Below are 15,417 nucleotides of genomic sequence, written 5' to 3'. Positions count from 1 at the left end.
CATTTTGTCATTTCCAAATGCTTTGAAAATATCAAAGGATGTGAAAAGGAAATCACCTATTTTACAGACGATTTAACATGCCACCCTCTGAGTTGTTTCAGACACCCTCATTTTTGTTTAATTTCTAAATTGGCCATGAATAAATTTGGGGGTGGCAAGAACAAAATTTCCTGAAATTTGCGATAAATTGTGAAAAATACTGTAATTTATTGAAAATTTCAAAATTTAATGTAAATTTTTTATGTCGAAATGAACTACCGGATATTTTCAAAAAAATTCAATAATTTAAAAAAAATTTGTAAAAACCTAAGGGTAATAGCACCCATCATTGGGGGGACCAGATATAATATTTGAGGAGGAATATTAAATCCTCCCTTTTATGGCTGAAGAAGCCCATAAGTATGGAAGCCCAAATTTTCAGCCTAGCACACTAGCTGAGCTAGTTGATATTATAATAAGCACATATGTTATGTATGTGCATATAGTATTAGTATGAATTATTAGTTTGTTGATTTAATAGTTGATACTATTACTCATGTTATTCTCTATAATGAACTACTCACTTTCCATGTCAAATTTCACTTTCTTTTCAGTCAAACTCTGGTTTAATACCAAACTTGAGTATTCAAAAAGTTATGTCAGCAGATATTTCCCTTCTAGCACAAGAACTTACATAGATAATTATTATTGGTAATTATATTTACATGAGATTATGAGTTGAAACTATATCTATAAGTATGATATAGTAAATGAAAAGAAGGTATATCCCATCCCATGCATGCAATGCAACTAGGTAGCCCCATTGAAGCAGGTGAAAGTAATAAGTAACGTACTGCTATCTATCTTAAAAAGCTGTCATCATGGCACACAGAAACAGAAGCTCCAATATTCAATTTCATCATGTTTTCTTCAAGTCTATCCGACCAACCACGTGAACAATATTACTTCTTTATTTCACGTGTTTGTTTTCATTTCACACATAAAAAACGTGAGGAAATACAATGAACGGTTCAAACTTGACACAGAGTTACTTTTAAGATCAGTTTTCAAAGGCTATACATGTTACTGTCCTTGTTTCTTTATAAGGTATAGCAGAATCCCATGACAAGTCTGTTGAGTCACCTTCCATACCCTTTGTTTGTATAACTCTCGTTAGGTTTCAACTTTGGTACCTCATCAATGCTTTGTTTGCTTCTTACGATAAAAAAAACTCTATCTTATAGTTTATGTAACTTCAACAATATACCATCATCAAAAACTAATTTTGAATGTTTTACCACCGCATGCAACGATCCTGACGTTAAATTTTCGATGTTTACGACCGCATGCAACGACCCTGACGTTAAATTTTCAATGTTTACGACCGCATGCAACGATCCTGACGTTAAGTTTTCGATGTTTTTTTACGACTGCATGCATGGTTTTAAATTGCAGTTGCGATTTCGAGATATTTATGAGGGACATGTGATGTGATGAGATGAATTAATGATGACATAGAGCATGATGCATGTAAGTATAGACAAAGAGTTAGGTTTTGGTCTGTTTTGAAAAGTTGCATGGCAGGACGTGGATCACATTGGGCTAATGAAAAAGTTGGTTTCAATTTTTAACAAAGATAGCACTGGTTGGTGTTGAAACAGATGACACGTGTCGATTTCTTGTGGCTTTAGTTTGGCCATTTTATCAATGCATGTGCAATATCATCATCATCATATCAGTTTGGCAAAGAATATTTTTAATCAAAAGGACTTTATAAATTAAGCTCTTATATTATATATTACACAACATAAGCCATGATAAGTTCTTAAATATGAAAAGTACTTGTAACCAAACATGATCAAACTAGTTATATAAACAAACCTAATTAATAATATGCTTCATGGAAAAATAATTAAGCACATAGGTTTAAATATAATAATATATATAGGAAATTAAGCACTTAAATCTTAATTAATTAATCTCCATTAAGTAATTGCAAAGACAAGAGATCTTCCATGCTCCAGTAGTTATTGTCATTGGTGCAAGAACTTGATTGATCTGAGATTGTAGGAAACTGATGAGATGAAAATGGTTCCAAAATTCCTTGGTAAGAAGGAGGTGACATAATATTATTGCTGCTGGTGTCCATAGGTTCAGCTGTGTTGGGAATTTGGCTAGAGCTTGCTACTTGATTGTTATTATTTTCATTATTGTCATTTATTTGAACATCAGAAGAACTCTGTTGTTGTTGCTGAGAGTTTTGTTGATCAGCTTGTTTGATATGCTTCTGAATCCTTGTCCTCCAATAGTTCTTTATCTCGTTATCGGTTCGTCCCGGTAGATGTTTCGCGATTTTCGACCACCTGCATTGGTGAATCATTAATTTGCTAAAGAAAATCCTAAATATATAATCAAATACACTAAGTTTACACATCTTGTTTGTTTTTAGCCTCTCGATTTTTAGTTCACCGTCGAGAAGTAAGTATAGTCTGACAAATAATTGTTACGTTCAGAAATCGAACTAAACTTATTTAAAAATAAATGTTTTTAATAAATGTTAATGATAATTAATTAAAAAGGCTAATGATCATTTGTTTTACTAAATAAAAAAAATTGATTAACTAATGAAACTTTTTGTAGAGTGTAACTTACGTAGTGAAAAGTAAAAGCTAAAAAAAAGAAAAATATATTTCTTTTAATAATTCAACTAAGGTCATATATATACTTTTATATTGTGGTTTTAAAATAAAAACTATAAAGTGAAAATTTGTGTAATTTTTAGAGAGAAAAAATAACTTTAACTTTAACCGCAAAGTGAAAACTTGTGTAATTTATATTGAGAAAAAAAAGAAAATGTGAGGTTTTGAAAGTGGAGTATTTAAAGGTGGCAATGGTAGTGAGAGGCTAAGAATAAAAGTGAGGTAACATTTTTAGAGTGAGTTATATATATAAAACGGATCTTTGTTGAGATATAGATAAGATACTTGTTTTCCTTTGCTATATGGAGATAAATAATCTGTTTTCTTTGAAGAACAACTTGTCCAAGATGAATAATATTTCAGATTTCTCAATGCATCATGCATGCCTCAGGTAGAAACTATGGTTCACTTCAAACATCTCTTCTATTCTCTACATATAATAAAGATCTTTTTTGTTGTTATTCAATTATGGATTTTGTAGAGTATTTTCAACTCTTTGTATTAACTTCATAACTTGGAAAAATAATTTAAACTTCATTGTGTTGTTTTTTGTATTTTTTTATACTCAAACATTATTTGGTACATGTGCTTCTCTGTTTTTTAGTAGAATATAGGCACGTGTGACATTCATAACTTATTTTCTTTGTCTTAAAATAATAAATAAATAATAGTCATAAAAGCTAGTTTTGTTTTGTTAAAATGGTAGATTTTATATTTAAAAAATTTGTATGTTAATATTATTGAGTTAAGATTAAATAATTTGATTTTTGTTTGATAATTTACATTATCCTAAAAAATAATTAAAATTAAAATTGGGACTGTCAGATCTAAATTCGACGGTTACAAATACGATGAATACGTCTGATCTCGACTATCTGAAATATAGCTTCCTATTTAATTCTCGACTCTCAAATTTACAAGTACACCCTATGAAGATCCTAAATTTTATGTCATTAATTAATTATAACTAGAAGCTATATAAAGAAATCTAAAATGGATATTTGATGAGTTCTATGATATATAGATGAATCATAAAGATCCAACGGCTGAGATTATAAATTCTAAGAGTAGATAGATATACCTACACGAAACACCCATAGGTCAACTTTTGTATATGGGTTAGTTACTAACGTACAACATATTCGGTTTTCATTTACAATAAACCTAGATACTATATATTAAATTAAGAAAAAAACCTATGAAAAAATTTAAATTATTTTATGATCACATATAAAGTAAATATCACAAAAAAATATTTTTTTTATTTATTTAATTATCATTTAAGTAATGAATATTTTTTAACATGTTTGATTTTTTTAATTTCTTTTATTTTCAAACATTCTCTAATTTTCACTTTTTTTAATATTTTCAAAGCGATATCAAAGAATACAAGAAACTACTTAAAAAAGAGTAAAGCAACAATAAAACATAGAAAAAGAATAAGATAACTCGCTCTTTCTAGTGTTTTTTCGTTTCTTATTTCCACAAAAATCATCCATTATCTTTATTATAAATTGGAAGAAATACTGCCATAAAAAATGTTCATGCAAATATTTTCTATATGTTGGTTTTAATATACCATTATTTTAATTTTTTTTTTATGTTCTAAAAGCAAGAAACTTGCAAAATAGTAGATTTTTTTTATGATAATAAGTCTGACTTTTTTTTTTTATGGTCATCTTTCTGCTGTGGAGAATTTTATATTTAGACTGATAATTCATTTCATTAAATTTATCGATCTCTATAGTTTTTGTTGTTAACAAGAGAGTTTCTATGAGATTCAAACACCATAAATTATAAATATTATTTTGAACTTACTTCGTTCTAATATTTATTGTCTTTTTTTTCAGTCGTAGTGATAAGAGGAGAGAACTCAAATACAAAAATTTAGTGAAGACCTTAAAATCTTCTCCATCAAATTTTTTTCTCCAAAAATAATTTTCCGTAATTTTTTTAGGTGTTTACAAAATTTTTAATCATATATTTTCGCCTCTCTTGTTTTCTTGCATCATAGGCTACATATAAATATAATATATATTTTCAAAAAGTGTTTTATAACGTAGATATCTTATGGAAGTGTCATGCAATAACTATAGAAGTTTTAATTTAGGGTAATGATATTTGTACATTTTTCGTTTTTCAACCACATATTCTACAAATTATTTTATCTCTATCTCTTTCTTCGTATCACGTCAATATTTTATCACATTAACCAAACAATTTATTTTATTATTTTTTTTCTCAAAGTGTATACATCCATATAGGGTTGTACGTCAAATTTTTTTTCTTAAACCTATGGTATAACAAGAGTAAGAATATGATATGATTTCCTAATCAAGATCCTTAATGACATATACATTATTGTAGTCCTTTCTTTGAACTTGTAGAAACCCTAATTCTTTTAAATATTGTCGTAGTAAACTTTTTTTTTAATTAATATTGTAACCCTAATTGAACCATTATGCATCTTTTTATCATCATCATCATCTATGGCCTCCCTTTATTTCTTTCTATAAAACTTTCCTTCCTTACTATTTAATCAGCAATTTTTCCTAAACAAAATGTTAATGAATAATTACATATTATTATAACCTTTTTTTAATTATCAATTGTAGTTTGAGACATGGTCTTATTTATAGGGCGGGGTTGTTTAATTTTCTCTATAACCTAATTTCTTTTTTTTTTTTATTTAAAATGGTTAAGCATTCCTTAGGTACCTTTCTTTCTTATTCGTTTGAAATATATTATAATTTTCTTATTAAACTTATTAAAAAAATGTTTTAAAAAAATGATTTTGGGATGATTTTTTGGTACAAAGGAATTTCTTATTTTAATGGACCTAAAATACTCACTTCAAACTACATCTCAGGATATGGAAATTTATGAAACTTTTTCGCAGCCAATTACCACCAACTTTGTGATGAAGGGAGTACTTGGAATTGAAAACTATTACAATATAATTCAATTTGAATAAAGTTAAGAGCATTTTTATTAACTATTTCTCCTAAAAAAATAGATGATGCATTCAATTGCTCAAAATAAAATGTATGAAAACCTCCCACAAATATCATATTATATTAATGACATATAACTAGGTAGTTAGAGGGAAAGAGAGAGCATACAAAAAAAAGGAGAGATAAAAAGGAATTAAAAATAATGATATTTGGAGATTCGAAAATTTTATAAATAGATTTTGTACAAAGAATTAAAATTTGTAAACATAAAAAATGCTACAAACCCCAAAATATTGCATCTTTTCTCATGCAAAGAATTCCCTCCCACTTTATACACACTATTCCAAGTGTATACTACAAGCTCATCTATACCAAAAGCTAACAAGAAAGCTAAAGACTTTCTTTATCTTTTGAACTATGAAAAACAAAGATGGCAATTAAAACTTTTCTACATAAAATTAATTAAATCTTGATAAAAAGAATATTGATTTGTAGAGTTCATGGAAAACAAAACATGTCCATTTTTTCAATAACTAAATAATATAATTTAATATATATATATTAAAATTAAAATATTTTATATGGATTGACCTGTTTCCCCATTTTGCATGTAGTTCTATGATCAAGAGTTGTTCCTCGGGTGTAATATTCCCTCGTCTAACATCGGGTCGAAGATAATTTAGCCACCGAAGTCTGCAACTCTTTCCGGTACGTTTAAGACCTACCATGTATAAAAACATATTATTAATTATCATTTATGAAAAATATTATGGATCATAAGTAACCCTACCAAGCTAGGTCATTTTTTTAAGAATTAAAAGACACTAGTTTTTAGTATCATAATACAAGCCCTAAGTTAAACATAGTATTGTTTTATTTAATTAAAGAAAAGTAGAAGATTGATGATGAATATGTGATGTGAGATTAATTATTATTATTATTATTATTACCAGCAGATTTTGCCAAGGAGTTCCAAACACCTTCACCATGATTTGCAATATAGTTGATCAAGATCAAGTCTTCTTCCATTGTCCAAGGTCCCTTTCGAACATCAGGATCTTGTGAAGAACTGCACTCTTTTTTGTCCATTATATATTTGTATGAGAGAGAAAGAGAGAGAGAGGGAGAGAAGTAGTGTACATGAAGGAAGACATATGCTCATGACATATCATAATAATGGGAGTTGGAGCGTTTAAATAGAGGGAACACTAACATCATTTGTTAATTTTAAATTCCACTTTTTATACGTACCTAACTATGTTTCTAATACCAACATGCATGCATGCATGCATGCATGCATCACTATGTATGTGATTCTGTGTAGAGGCTATGTGTTTTTTTCTTTACGTTCTCTCAGTTTTAATTCTTGTGCACATGTATTCCAAATAACAAAAGGATATCAGTTTAACATATTTCTTGAAAAAGAGATAAGCTATTTGGACAAAAAAAAAAAAAACACATATCGTATATTATCTAGTTTTAAATTTTTAGTGTTTTTTTTCTTCCCATTCATTCTAAAGAAAACCTATATTTTGTTAAAATAGCATTGCTCATTGAAGAAATGCTATAAAACTACTCAACTGATTCGTAGTTAAGTAAAAGATTAATTTTTTTTTTTAAGCAAGATATTATATAAGGGAGAACTAAGGGTTCTCCAACCTATTTACACGAGAACACGGGCAAAACCCGACAAAAAAGAAAATTACAATTCAATTAAAATTACGAGAGAAATAATAGCGGATTTTTACTAAACTCGTAAAATGAATAAATGGAATGAGTAATTTTCCCGCAAAAAGACCACTTCCACACCTAAATCTTTATGTTCCAAACCGTATCATTGAAGTTCCACCCTTCCTCTCGAAAACACATCTCATTCCTAACCAACTATAAAGTCCAAGAAGTGGCGAGCCAAACTACATCTACCTTACTTTCTTTCACCTTTTGTCTATGAAAGAACAAATGTCAATCCATAAAAGTCGATAAACACTCATCCTCCAATCTATTTACTTTACCTACCCATAAAGCAATCTCACACCAAATGTTCTTTACCACTCTACAATCAAAAAAAGAATGATTCCTATTCTCTACATCATACACACAAAAAACGCATTTTAATTTATCTAGAGGAAAAGAAATACCTCTAATAACCAAAAGATCCTTCGTCGGAAGACGGTCAAGAAGGAGTCTCCAACCAAACGCCTTAATTTTGAATTATAATTACTTATAATTAATTAAACTTTATAATTATCTATGAGGTATCAATTTAATAATAAAAGTTTGACTTCAAGGATGAAATTTGAACCCAAGAAAAATTCCTTCGTTAGAGTTTACATCAAATTTATTAAGTTTGTCTTTACTGTTATTTAAAATAAAATATTTGTCTTGAAAATACAAAAATAGCAAATATTAGATTTTTTACCTTTAAGTAACTTAAAGGACGTCTTCTCTATGATAGGTCAAATAAATCCCCTATTTAAGACGTGATGTGTGTTGTTAATAGCATCCGTCCAAACGTATTATGATAAACTCATCTCACTTATCATCGTGTGCTAATTCTTTTAAAATATAATTTGTATGCTCTACAACATCATTTTATTGTGGAATGCACGAACATGAGTAGTTAGGAGTTATCCCGTTTTTATTGTAAAAGTTTTCAAACTGATGATGATTGACAAATTCACCACCATGATCACTTTGAAAAGTGGTTATTTTCAAACTAAAAAGGTTTTGGACAAGTTTAGCAAATTTAACAAAAGACTTTAAAGGTTTCTTCCTAATGTGTTAGGAATAGAGTCTAAGTAAATTTAGTATAGTCATCTACGATAACAAAGTTATAATAGTTACCAGCTATGGTTTGTGTCCTTAAGGGGCCAAAAAATCTAAATGGAGAAGCTCAAGAGATTTTGAAGTTGAAACTAAAAATTTTTCTATTTAAAAGAAACTCTTGTTCGTTTTTTCATTTGTCAAACATCACATAGCTTATCTTTTGAAAATTTTCTGTTAGGTAGACCTACTACTAAGTTTTTTGAAATTTTTTTCTATTTATCAAGTGAAAGTGTATGTATCCTAAACATCTGTGTCATTAGCATGAATATCCCTTCTTGGTAACCAAACATTTAGTATCATACCTTGACACATTATGTAGAACTAGCAAATAGATATTGTCAACCCCACTAGTACCCTTGACCACAAGAGTCTTACTAGGCTTATGTTCCATTAAGCAACTTAAGGTATGAAAGACAATCGAATAACCACTGTCACATAATTGACTAACTCTTAATAAGTTGTATTTAAGCCCTTAAGCTAACAAAAACATTTATGGTGATTGTGAAGAGATTTCCCACAACATATTCTCCTAGAATTTTCTCTTTATCGTTGCATCCATACGTGACGTGACTGCAATTTGTGGTCAAACTTGATAAACTTTAAAGTGTTCCTCGTCATATATCTTGAGCATCCGCTATCCAAGAACCACAATCCTTTTTGCATAGGCAAGACCATCCTATAAAGAATCAAACATATAATTTAGGTTTCCAGCTAGTGGGTCCTTGAGGGTTAATAAAAACACACTTAGGTATCCATACCATAACACTAGTATGAACCTTAATATTCCTAACATGACCAAGAGGCCTGGTGTGATCTTTATCACCCTAATAATGACAAGTTTTTTTAGATAAAATTTTTTTTTCTTATGAAGCAGGGTTTTTTTCTTAAAATTATTCTCTCAATCACTTGAAATTATAGAACTAACATTAGATAGTGAAATGATATGTGATAATTTTCCTTTTTAATTTTCATTTTTAATTTTTAAAGCTGGACAAGTATCACATTCCATTTTAACTACCTTTTCTTCTAAAGTATTTGAAACACATAATGCTCACTTACGAGAGATTTCATGTGCTTCCTTTAAGGATTCTAAGGCACTATTAAGATTTGAAATTTCTCTCTCAAGTTTTGAAATCATTTTTATTTGAATAAATATTTTCCTAATTGCGCCTAAAGCATCATCATGTATTTCTCAAAAATATTTCAATAATTGATTATAAGATGGTTTAAAATCATAATCAAAATCAGAATCATATATCTCTAAGCTTTTTTCTATTTGTGCCATTAAGCACATATTTTCATATTTGTTATCATCTGAGCTCGACTAAAAGAAGAAGAAATTTTGTCTTCTTCTTCTTCGTCTTTCCAAGTGAAATAACTTCTATGACCTTTGGTATGATTACCTTTTATCTTGTAAGACTCTTTCTTGTTGTTGTGTTTGCTCAGGCTTGGACATGTACTATAGTAATTGAAGGAGCGAGAAACACAAGAAACGAGGTTTAAATTGGGTTGCACCAAATATAATATTTTTCGCAACTTAAAAACAAAGTTAACAAGTGAATAAAAATATATGAACACAATGTAGGATCAAGCGCTTACCACTGCGCTAAAAGCAATTGCTGTTAGTGAGGGCGCAACTTTATTTCCTTATAGTATGAGCCCTCAGGGGCTGCACCTAAAGCGAGGTTTGTAAGCTCTCTCTAGGCACCATGGGTTGGGATGTTAAGACCCTTCAAATTCCTAAGGGTGACGCTGGATTTATTTATCCAACAATCTCCCCCCGTGTCAGCCGGGGGGATTCGAACCCATGACCATGCTCTGATACCACTTGTAGGATCAAGTGCTTACCACTGCGCTAAAAGCAATTGCTGTTAGTGAGGACGCAACTATATTTCCTTATAGTATGAGCCCTCAAGGGGCTGCACCTAAAGCAAGGTTTGTAAGCTCTCTCTAGGCACCATGGGTTGGGATGTTAAGCCCATTCGAATTCCTAAGGGTGACGCTGGATTTATTTATCCAACACACAATTATTTTTATCGTAGTTCACTATTAACGAAGTTACTCCATTCCACCTGCAAAGGTGATTTTGCCTTCTCAATAAGGACTTAATCCACTATAATCAAATTGATTACAGACAACCATATTGACTGCAACCAATGCCTTATTGAGACTCCTGACTAGCACCTAGCCTTCTCAAAGAAACAACCATCATAAGCTTCCGATCAACCTTGTTGAAAATGCCAACAAGTTCAGCTATTCCTTATCGTGAAACCACTATGACTGCAACCATACTCTTCTCAAGACTTCTAAATAGCACCTAGTCCCCCGAGGAAACAATCAGCCAAGTTGATTACAAGTGTGTATTACAAGATGCTTCAAATAAGAAGATTACACAATGTTTAAATACAACAACACAAAAGTGTTAACAAGTGTAATGTGGTGGGAGAACTGACTTTTTGTTTTGTTTTTTGCAAAACATGTTGCGGTTAGCAAGAGTCGCCAACGACTTTTATTTTATCCAATTTAGGAAAGGTATAAAAGAACAGGAAAGACCTTTAAAAGATTTTGATTTCGGGGGTAGGTTATACAAAGGAAGGTGTTAGCACCCTTTGTATCCATGGTTATCCATTGGCTCTTAAATTCTTAGTTCATTTTACTTGCTTTGTTTGATAAATGGTGTGTGTTTAGAAAATACTTCGAAAAAGTTTAACTTTATAATGATTCTCGTATGAATGTATACAAAGTGTTTATTTTTTGAAAGTATTTGTGAAAGAGTGGTGTTTGAAAATATTTTGTAAAAAAGCTTGACTTTGTAATGATTCGTGTAAGAATGTATACAAAATATTTGCTTTTGAAAATAACTTTGAAAATGTGAGGTGTGAAAAGTGATATGAATTTTTAGTTGTGAGCAAGCATTTAAGAGTGTCTTACCCATTCAAGGTCGTTTTTGTTATTTTCCTCTTCCTTTGTGGATAGGACTGTCCTTACCATTAGTTGGTAAGTAGTCTTATCTTTTGGATGTGACGGGACGGGCGTAGGTTCATCGCATGGTGTTAGGGACCAAATAGTAGTAAAATTCACATCTTTTATTGGTCCCTTTTAACTAATTTCTATTCAAATCATATGGTTTTAATCACACAATAGGTAAATATGTAATTAGTCGTGTTTTAATTCTATTTGAGTAGGTATTTCACTCTGTTTGCTAGTTTTGTAGAGTTTTTGTTTCAAGAAGTTGGAGATTTGAATCACAAAGAATGAGCCGAGCAAGAGAACCAAGAAATCAAGCCAAGAATTGGAAATCCACTCTGTTGGCGCCGCGTCCCCATGTTGGCGCCGCGAACTGAAGAAAATCCTACCAGCGTGTTTTAGTTCCAATTCTGACTTTTGAGTGGCATGTGCGCAAGGTGGCGTGAAAGACAGCAGAAAAGCACTTTTTGGAGTTATTGGTTTCTATTGGTCACTTAAGGAGGCAAGAGGAATAACAATCATTTCTTTTTGTCTTATTGGAAGGAAAAACTTTGTGTAATTTGAGATATATCTACATAACTTAGGTTTTTAATTTATTATTGATTGGGAAAAGACAGAATAGAGAGAAAATAGGAAAAAAAAAGCCAAAAATGAATTTCATCATTCTTGTGAGCTTGCAACCATGGTGATGAGGAACTAAACCCTTTTTCTTTGCTAAGATTAGAGGTTGCTATTCCTCATAACTCTATGTATCTCTCTTAAATATTCATGTATGTGAATCTCTCATTGATTGAATATAGTATGAATCTCTTGTTTTGAAATCTTATCTTTGATTTATATTATTGTTGAAAAAGATAATATAAATATTGTTTTAGAGATTTATTCAAACAATGCATGAATTGTAGAAATAGATCTATGTATTGTTTCTCACTTGTATTGCTAGATAATGATGGTTAGATGCATGTTTAGGTGAAGAAATTACCTAAAGTTTTATTTAACAATTATTACAATATTATTTAGGAATAAATGATATTGAGGCAATACTAGATTGTATTCATGAAATTAGAATTCATATACATGGTTTGAGGGAATGCATTAGTTTGGAATAGTGAACACTAATCTTGGCAAAGCACTTTTTATTTGAGAAAATCATATTTTACTATCTTAGTTTGTTTCTAAAATTCGAGATAAATTCCAAACGCAAATCAAACCAATTTTTATTTATCAACTTAAAATGATTGCAACTATAGAACAGCGGTAATATCACCCAATCTCTGTGGATACGATACAAAAAATATTTGTCTTGAAAATACTATTCAACAAATTGGCGCCGTTGCCGGGGATTGGCGTTTGATATTGCCAGCATTGCAATAGTTCATTGTTTTAAGTTGTTACTTTATTCTTAACTCTTTTGTGTTTCACTTGGTTTGCTAGTTTTGTAGATTCTTTTGTATGCGAGAAAAAGCTACCGAAGAGCAATTTCATTTCGACCCCGAAATTGAAAGAACACTCTGAAAGCTTAATAGCAAGACACGAAGAAGAAGAAAGTTAGCCCAAGAGAAGAGACAAAGAGAGGAGACATCTAATTCTTCTAACAATAAAATTGAAGAAGTAGTTGTAGACACCTTTGAAGGAGTTATGGCGGGTGTTGTTCCAACCGAAATGTCTGCAAATAGTCCAAGACGCGCCGCCCAATTTGCACGCAATGCTCAAGGTGGAGCAAATACGGAGATGAAGACCGGAATCCTTCAACTTGTTTATGCAAGTCCATTCACCGGAATGGATCATGAGGATCCTTTCGCACATCTCACCAAATTTTATGAGATTGCGGGTTCAACGGGAGTCGATGCGGCGAATGAAGAGTCATTGTTCAAGAGGCTATTTCCACATTCATTAGTGGGGAAATCCAAGGAGTGGTATCTTGATCAACCACCAAACGTGATGACGGATTGAAATCTATTGGAAGAGAAATTTTTAGAGAGATTTTTTCCTCAATCCTGATTCATGGAAGCCAAAACGGCAATTGCGGTTTTCACTCAAGGAGGCAATGAATCCTTAAATGAGGCTTGGGAAAGATTCAAATCCATGCTTAGAAAATGCAAGGGTCATGGTTTTGATGATCTCACACAAATTCACATCTTCCGCAATGGGCTTCAACCGGTGCACAAGACACTTTTGGATGCTACCGCATGTGGATCTTTAATGTCAAAAAGCGCGGAGGATGCAACAATGATAATTGATCGTATGGCACTCAATAATCTCCAAACTCAACATGATAGGAGTCCATCACAAAGGAAGTCGGGTGTTCTTGAATTAAAAACCAATGATGCTATCCTCGCTCAAAACAAAATTCATTCTCAACAAGTTGAGTTACTCACCAAGCAAATGTCAAAGCTCCCACAACAAATGAAGGAAATTCATGGAATGCAAATGACTTCTCAAGTAGCAAGTTGTGAACTTTGCAAAGGTGACCACCCTACCGGCTTTTGTCCACCACCCGACGGAGAGGAAGTTAATTATGTGAACAACCAACATCAAGGCTATCAAAGACAACCTCCGTACCAACATCAAGGTTATCAAAGGAACAACCAAGGATTTCAACCTTCAAGATTCAACAACCAACACAATCAACATCAAAGTCCGTATCAAAGTCCAAATCCACAAGGTCAAGGTCAACAAACTCAAGGCGGAATCTCAAAATTGGAAGACACTCTCAACCAATTCATGCAAGTTTCTATGGAGAATCAAAAGACTAATGTGACTGCCATAAAGAACTTAGAAAATCAAGTGGGGCAGCTTGCAAAACAATTGGCCGAACAACAAACGGGACCTTCTTTTTCCACAAACACTCAACCTAACCCAAAGGAGTATTGCAAGGCAATCCTTACAAGGAGTGGCAAGGAGGTGAGTAATAGGGAGAGGAAGGAAATAGTAGTGGAGGATGATGGATTTGTTGTTGTTGAAGATGAGAAGGATGAGATAGTGGTGGAAAAAGAAAAAGAAAAAGAAGGGGAGGAAGTAGCCGAAAAAGAGAAAAATGTGAAGAAGAAGAAAAGAGAAGGAAAAGGAGTGAGTACAAATCCCGTTCAAAACCTACCCTACCCACATGCACATCAAGGAAGGAGAATGCAAGACATTATGCTAGGTTCATGGATATATTTAAGCAACTTCAAATAAATATTCCATTCGCCGAAGCATTAGAACACATGCCAAAATATGCAAAATTCTTGAAGGACATTCTCACCAAAAAGAAACGATATCCGGACAACGAAACCATTATGCTTGATGCTCAATGTAGTGCTATCATTCAAAGAACTCTTCCAAGAAAAGAAACCGATCTGGGACGAGTCATCTTACCGGTCACCATTGGAGGTACTTATATTGGCAATGGTCTAATTGATTTGGGTTCTAGCATTAATCTCATTCCTTTGTCTATCATAAAGAGATTGGGGAATATTGAAATGAAGTCTACCCGAATGACATTACAACTAGCCGATAAGTCCACAATCTCACCTTATGGAGTTGCTCAAGACATATTGGTAAAAGTTGACAAATTTTTGTTTCCGGTAGATTTTGTGGTGGTGGATATGGAAGAAGATAGAGATGTTCCGTTGATTCTTGGAAGGCCATTTATGAAAACAGCCCGGATGATGATAGACATTGATGACGGACTCATGAAAGTGCGGGTGCAAGATGAGGAAGTCACCAAAAGAGGAAAATAGATTAATTGATGTGTTGAAGAGGAACGAGGGAGCTTTAGGTTGGGTGTTGTTCGATTTAAAGGGAATTAGCCCAGCTTATTGTATGCACAACATCATGATGGAAGACGATTTCAAGCCCGTAGCACAACCACAAATGCGTTTGAATCCGTCTATGAAGGAAGTCGTTAGGAAAGAGGTGATTAAACTATTGGAAGCCGGGATGATTTATCCCATTTCCGATAGCGCATGGGTGAGTCCGGTTCAAGTGGTACCAAAGAAAGGTGGGATGAC

At 32.0% G+C, this 15,417-nt stretch overlaps 2 protein-coding genes across 2 annotated transcripts; one reads left to right on the top strand and one right to left on the bottom strand.

Annotated features, from left to right (window-relative positions):
* Positions 1-1,771: 1,771 nt before the first annotated feature.
* Positions 1,772-6,805, bottom strand: LOC131637353 (MYB-like transcription factor EOBII). Its single transcript, XM_058907950.1, has 3 exons — positions 6,583-6,805; positions 6,224-6,353; positions 1,772-2,342 (listed from the first exon to the last, which is right to left on the bottom strand). The coding sequence occupies exons 1-3, from the start codon at positions 6,719-6,721 to the stop codon at positions 1,955-1,957; spliced, it is 657 nt and encodes a 218-aa protein (XP_058763933.1). The 5' UTR covers positions 6,722-6,805; the 3' UTR covers positions 1,772-1,954.
* A 6,849-nt stretch (positions 6,806-13,654) lies between these two features.
* Positions 13,655-15,147, top strand: LOC131637360 (uncharacterized). Its single transcript, XM_058907958.1, has 3 exons — positions 13,655-13,997; positions 14,157-14,494; positions 14,590-15,147. The coding sequence occupies exons 1-3, from the start codon at positions 13,655-13,657 to the stop codon at positions 15,145-15,147; spliced, it is 1,239 nt and encodes a 412-aa protein (XP_058763941.1).
* Positions 15,148-15,417: the final 270 nt, after the last annotated feature.

Source organism: Vicia villosa, unplaced genomic scaffold (genome assembly GCF_029867415.1).
Source record: "Vicia villosa cultivar HV-30 ecotype Madison, WI unplaced genomic scaffold, Vvil1.0 ctg.001969F_1_1, whole genome shotgun sequence".
In the NCBI taxonomy this organism is placed as follows: domain Eukaryota; kingdom Viridiplantae; phylum Streptophyta; class Magnoliopsida; order Fabales; family Fabaceae; genus Vicia; species Vicia villosa.
The sequence above is the reverse complement of the archived record's forward strand: the minus strand, read 5'-3'. Positions and strand labels throughout refer to the sequence as shown.

What these genes read in the sequence shown, in the direction of transcription:
- LOC131637353 (XM_058907950.1), bottom strand. Translation starts at nt 6,721, where the DNA reads ATGGACAAAAAAGAGTGCAGTTCTTCACAAGATCCTGATGTTCGAAAG. An exon ending in CTCCTTGGCAAAATCTGCTG is followed by an intron (nt 6,354 to 6,582) that starts GTAATAATAATA and finishes TATACATGGTAG; the next exon opens with GTCTTAAACGTACCGGAAAG. An exon ending in CATGCAAAATGGGGAAACAG is followed by an intron (nt 2,343 to 6,223) that starts GTCAATCCATAT and finishes TCACCAATGCAG; the next exon opens with GTGGTCGAAAATCGCGAAAC.
- LOC131637360 (XM_058907958.1), top strand. Translation starts at nt 13,655, where the DNA reads ATGATAATTGATCGTATGGCACTCAATAATCTCCAAACTCAACATGAT. An exon ending in ACCTCCGTACCAACATCAAG is followed by an intron (nt 13,998 to 14,156) that starts GTTATCAAAGGA and finishes AATTCATGCAAG; the next exon opens with TTTCTATGGAGAATCAAAAG. An exon ending in AGAAAAGAGAAGGAAAAGGA is followed by an intron (nt 14,495 to 14,589) that starts GTGAGTACAAAT and finishes GATATATTTAAG; the next exon opens with CAACTTCAAATAAATATTCC.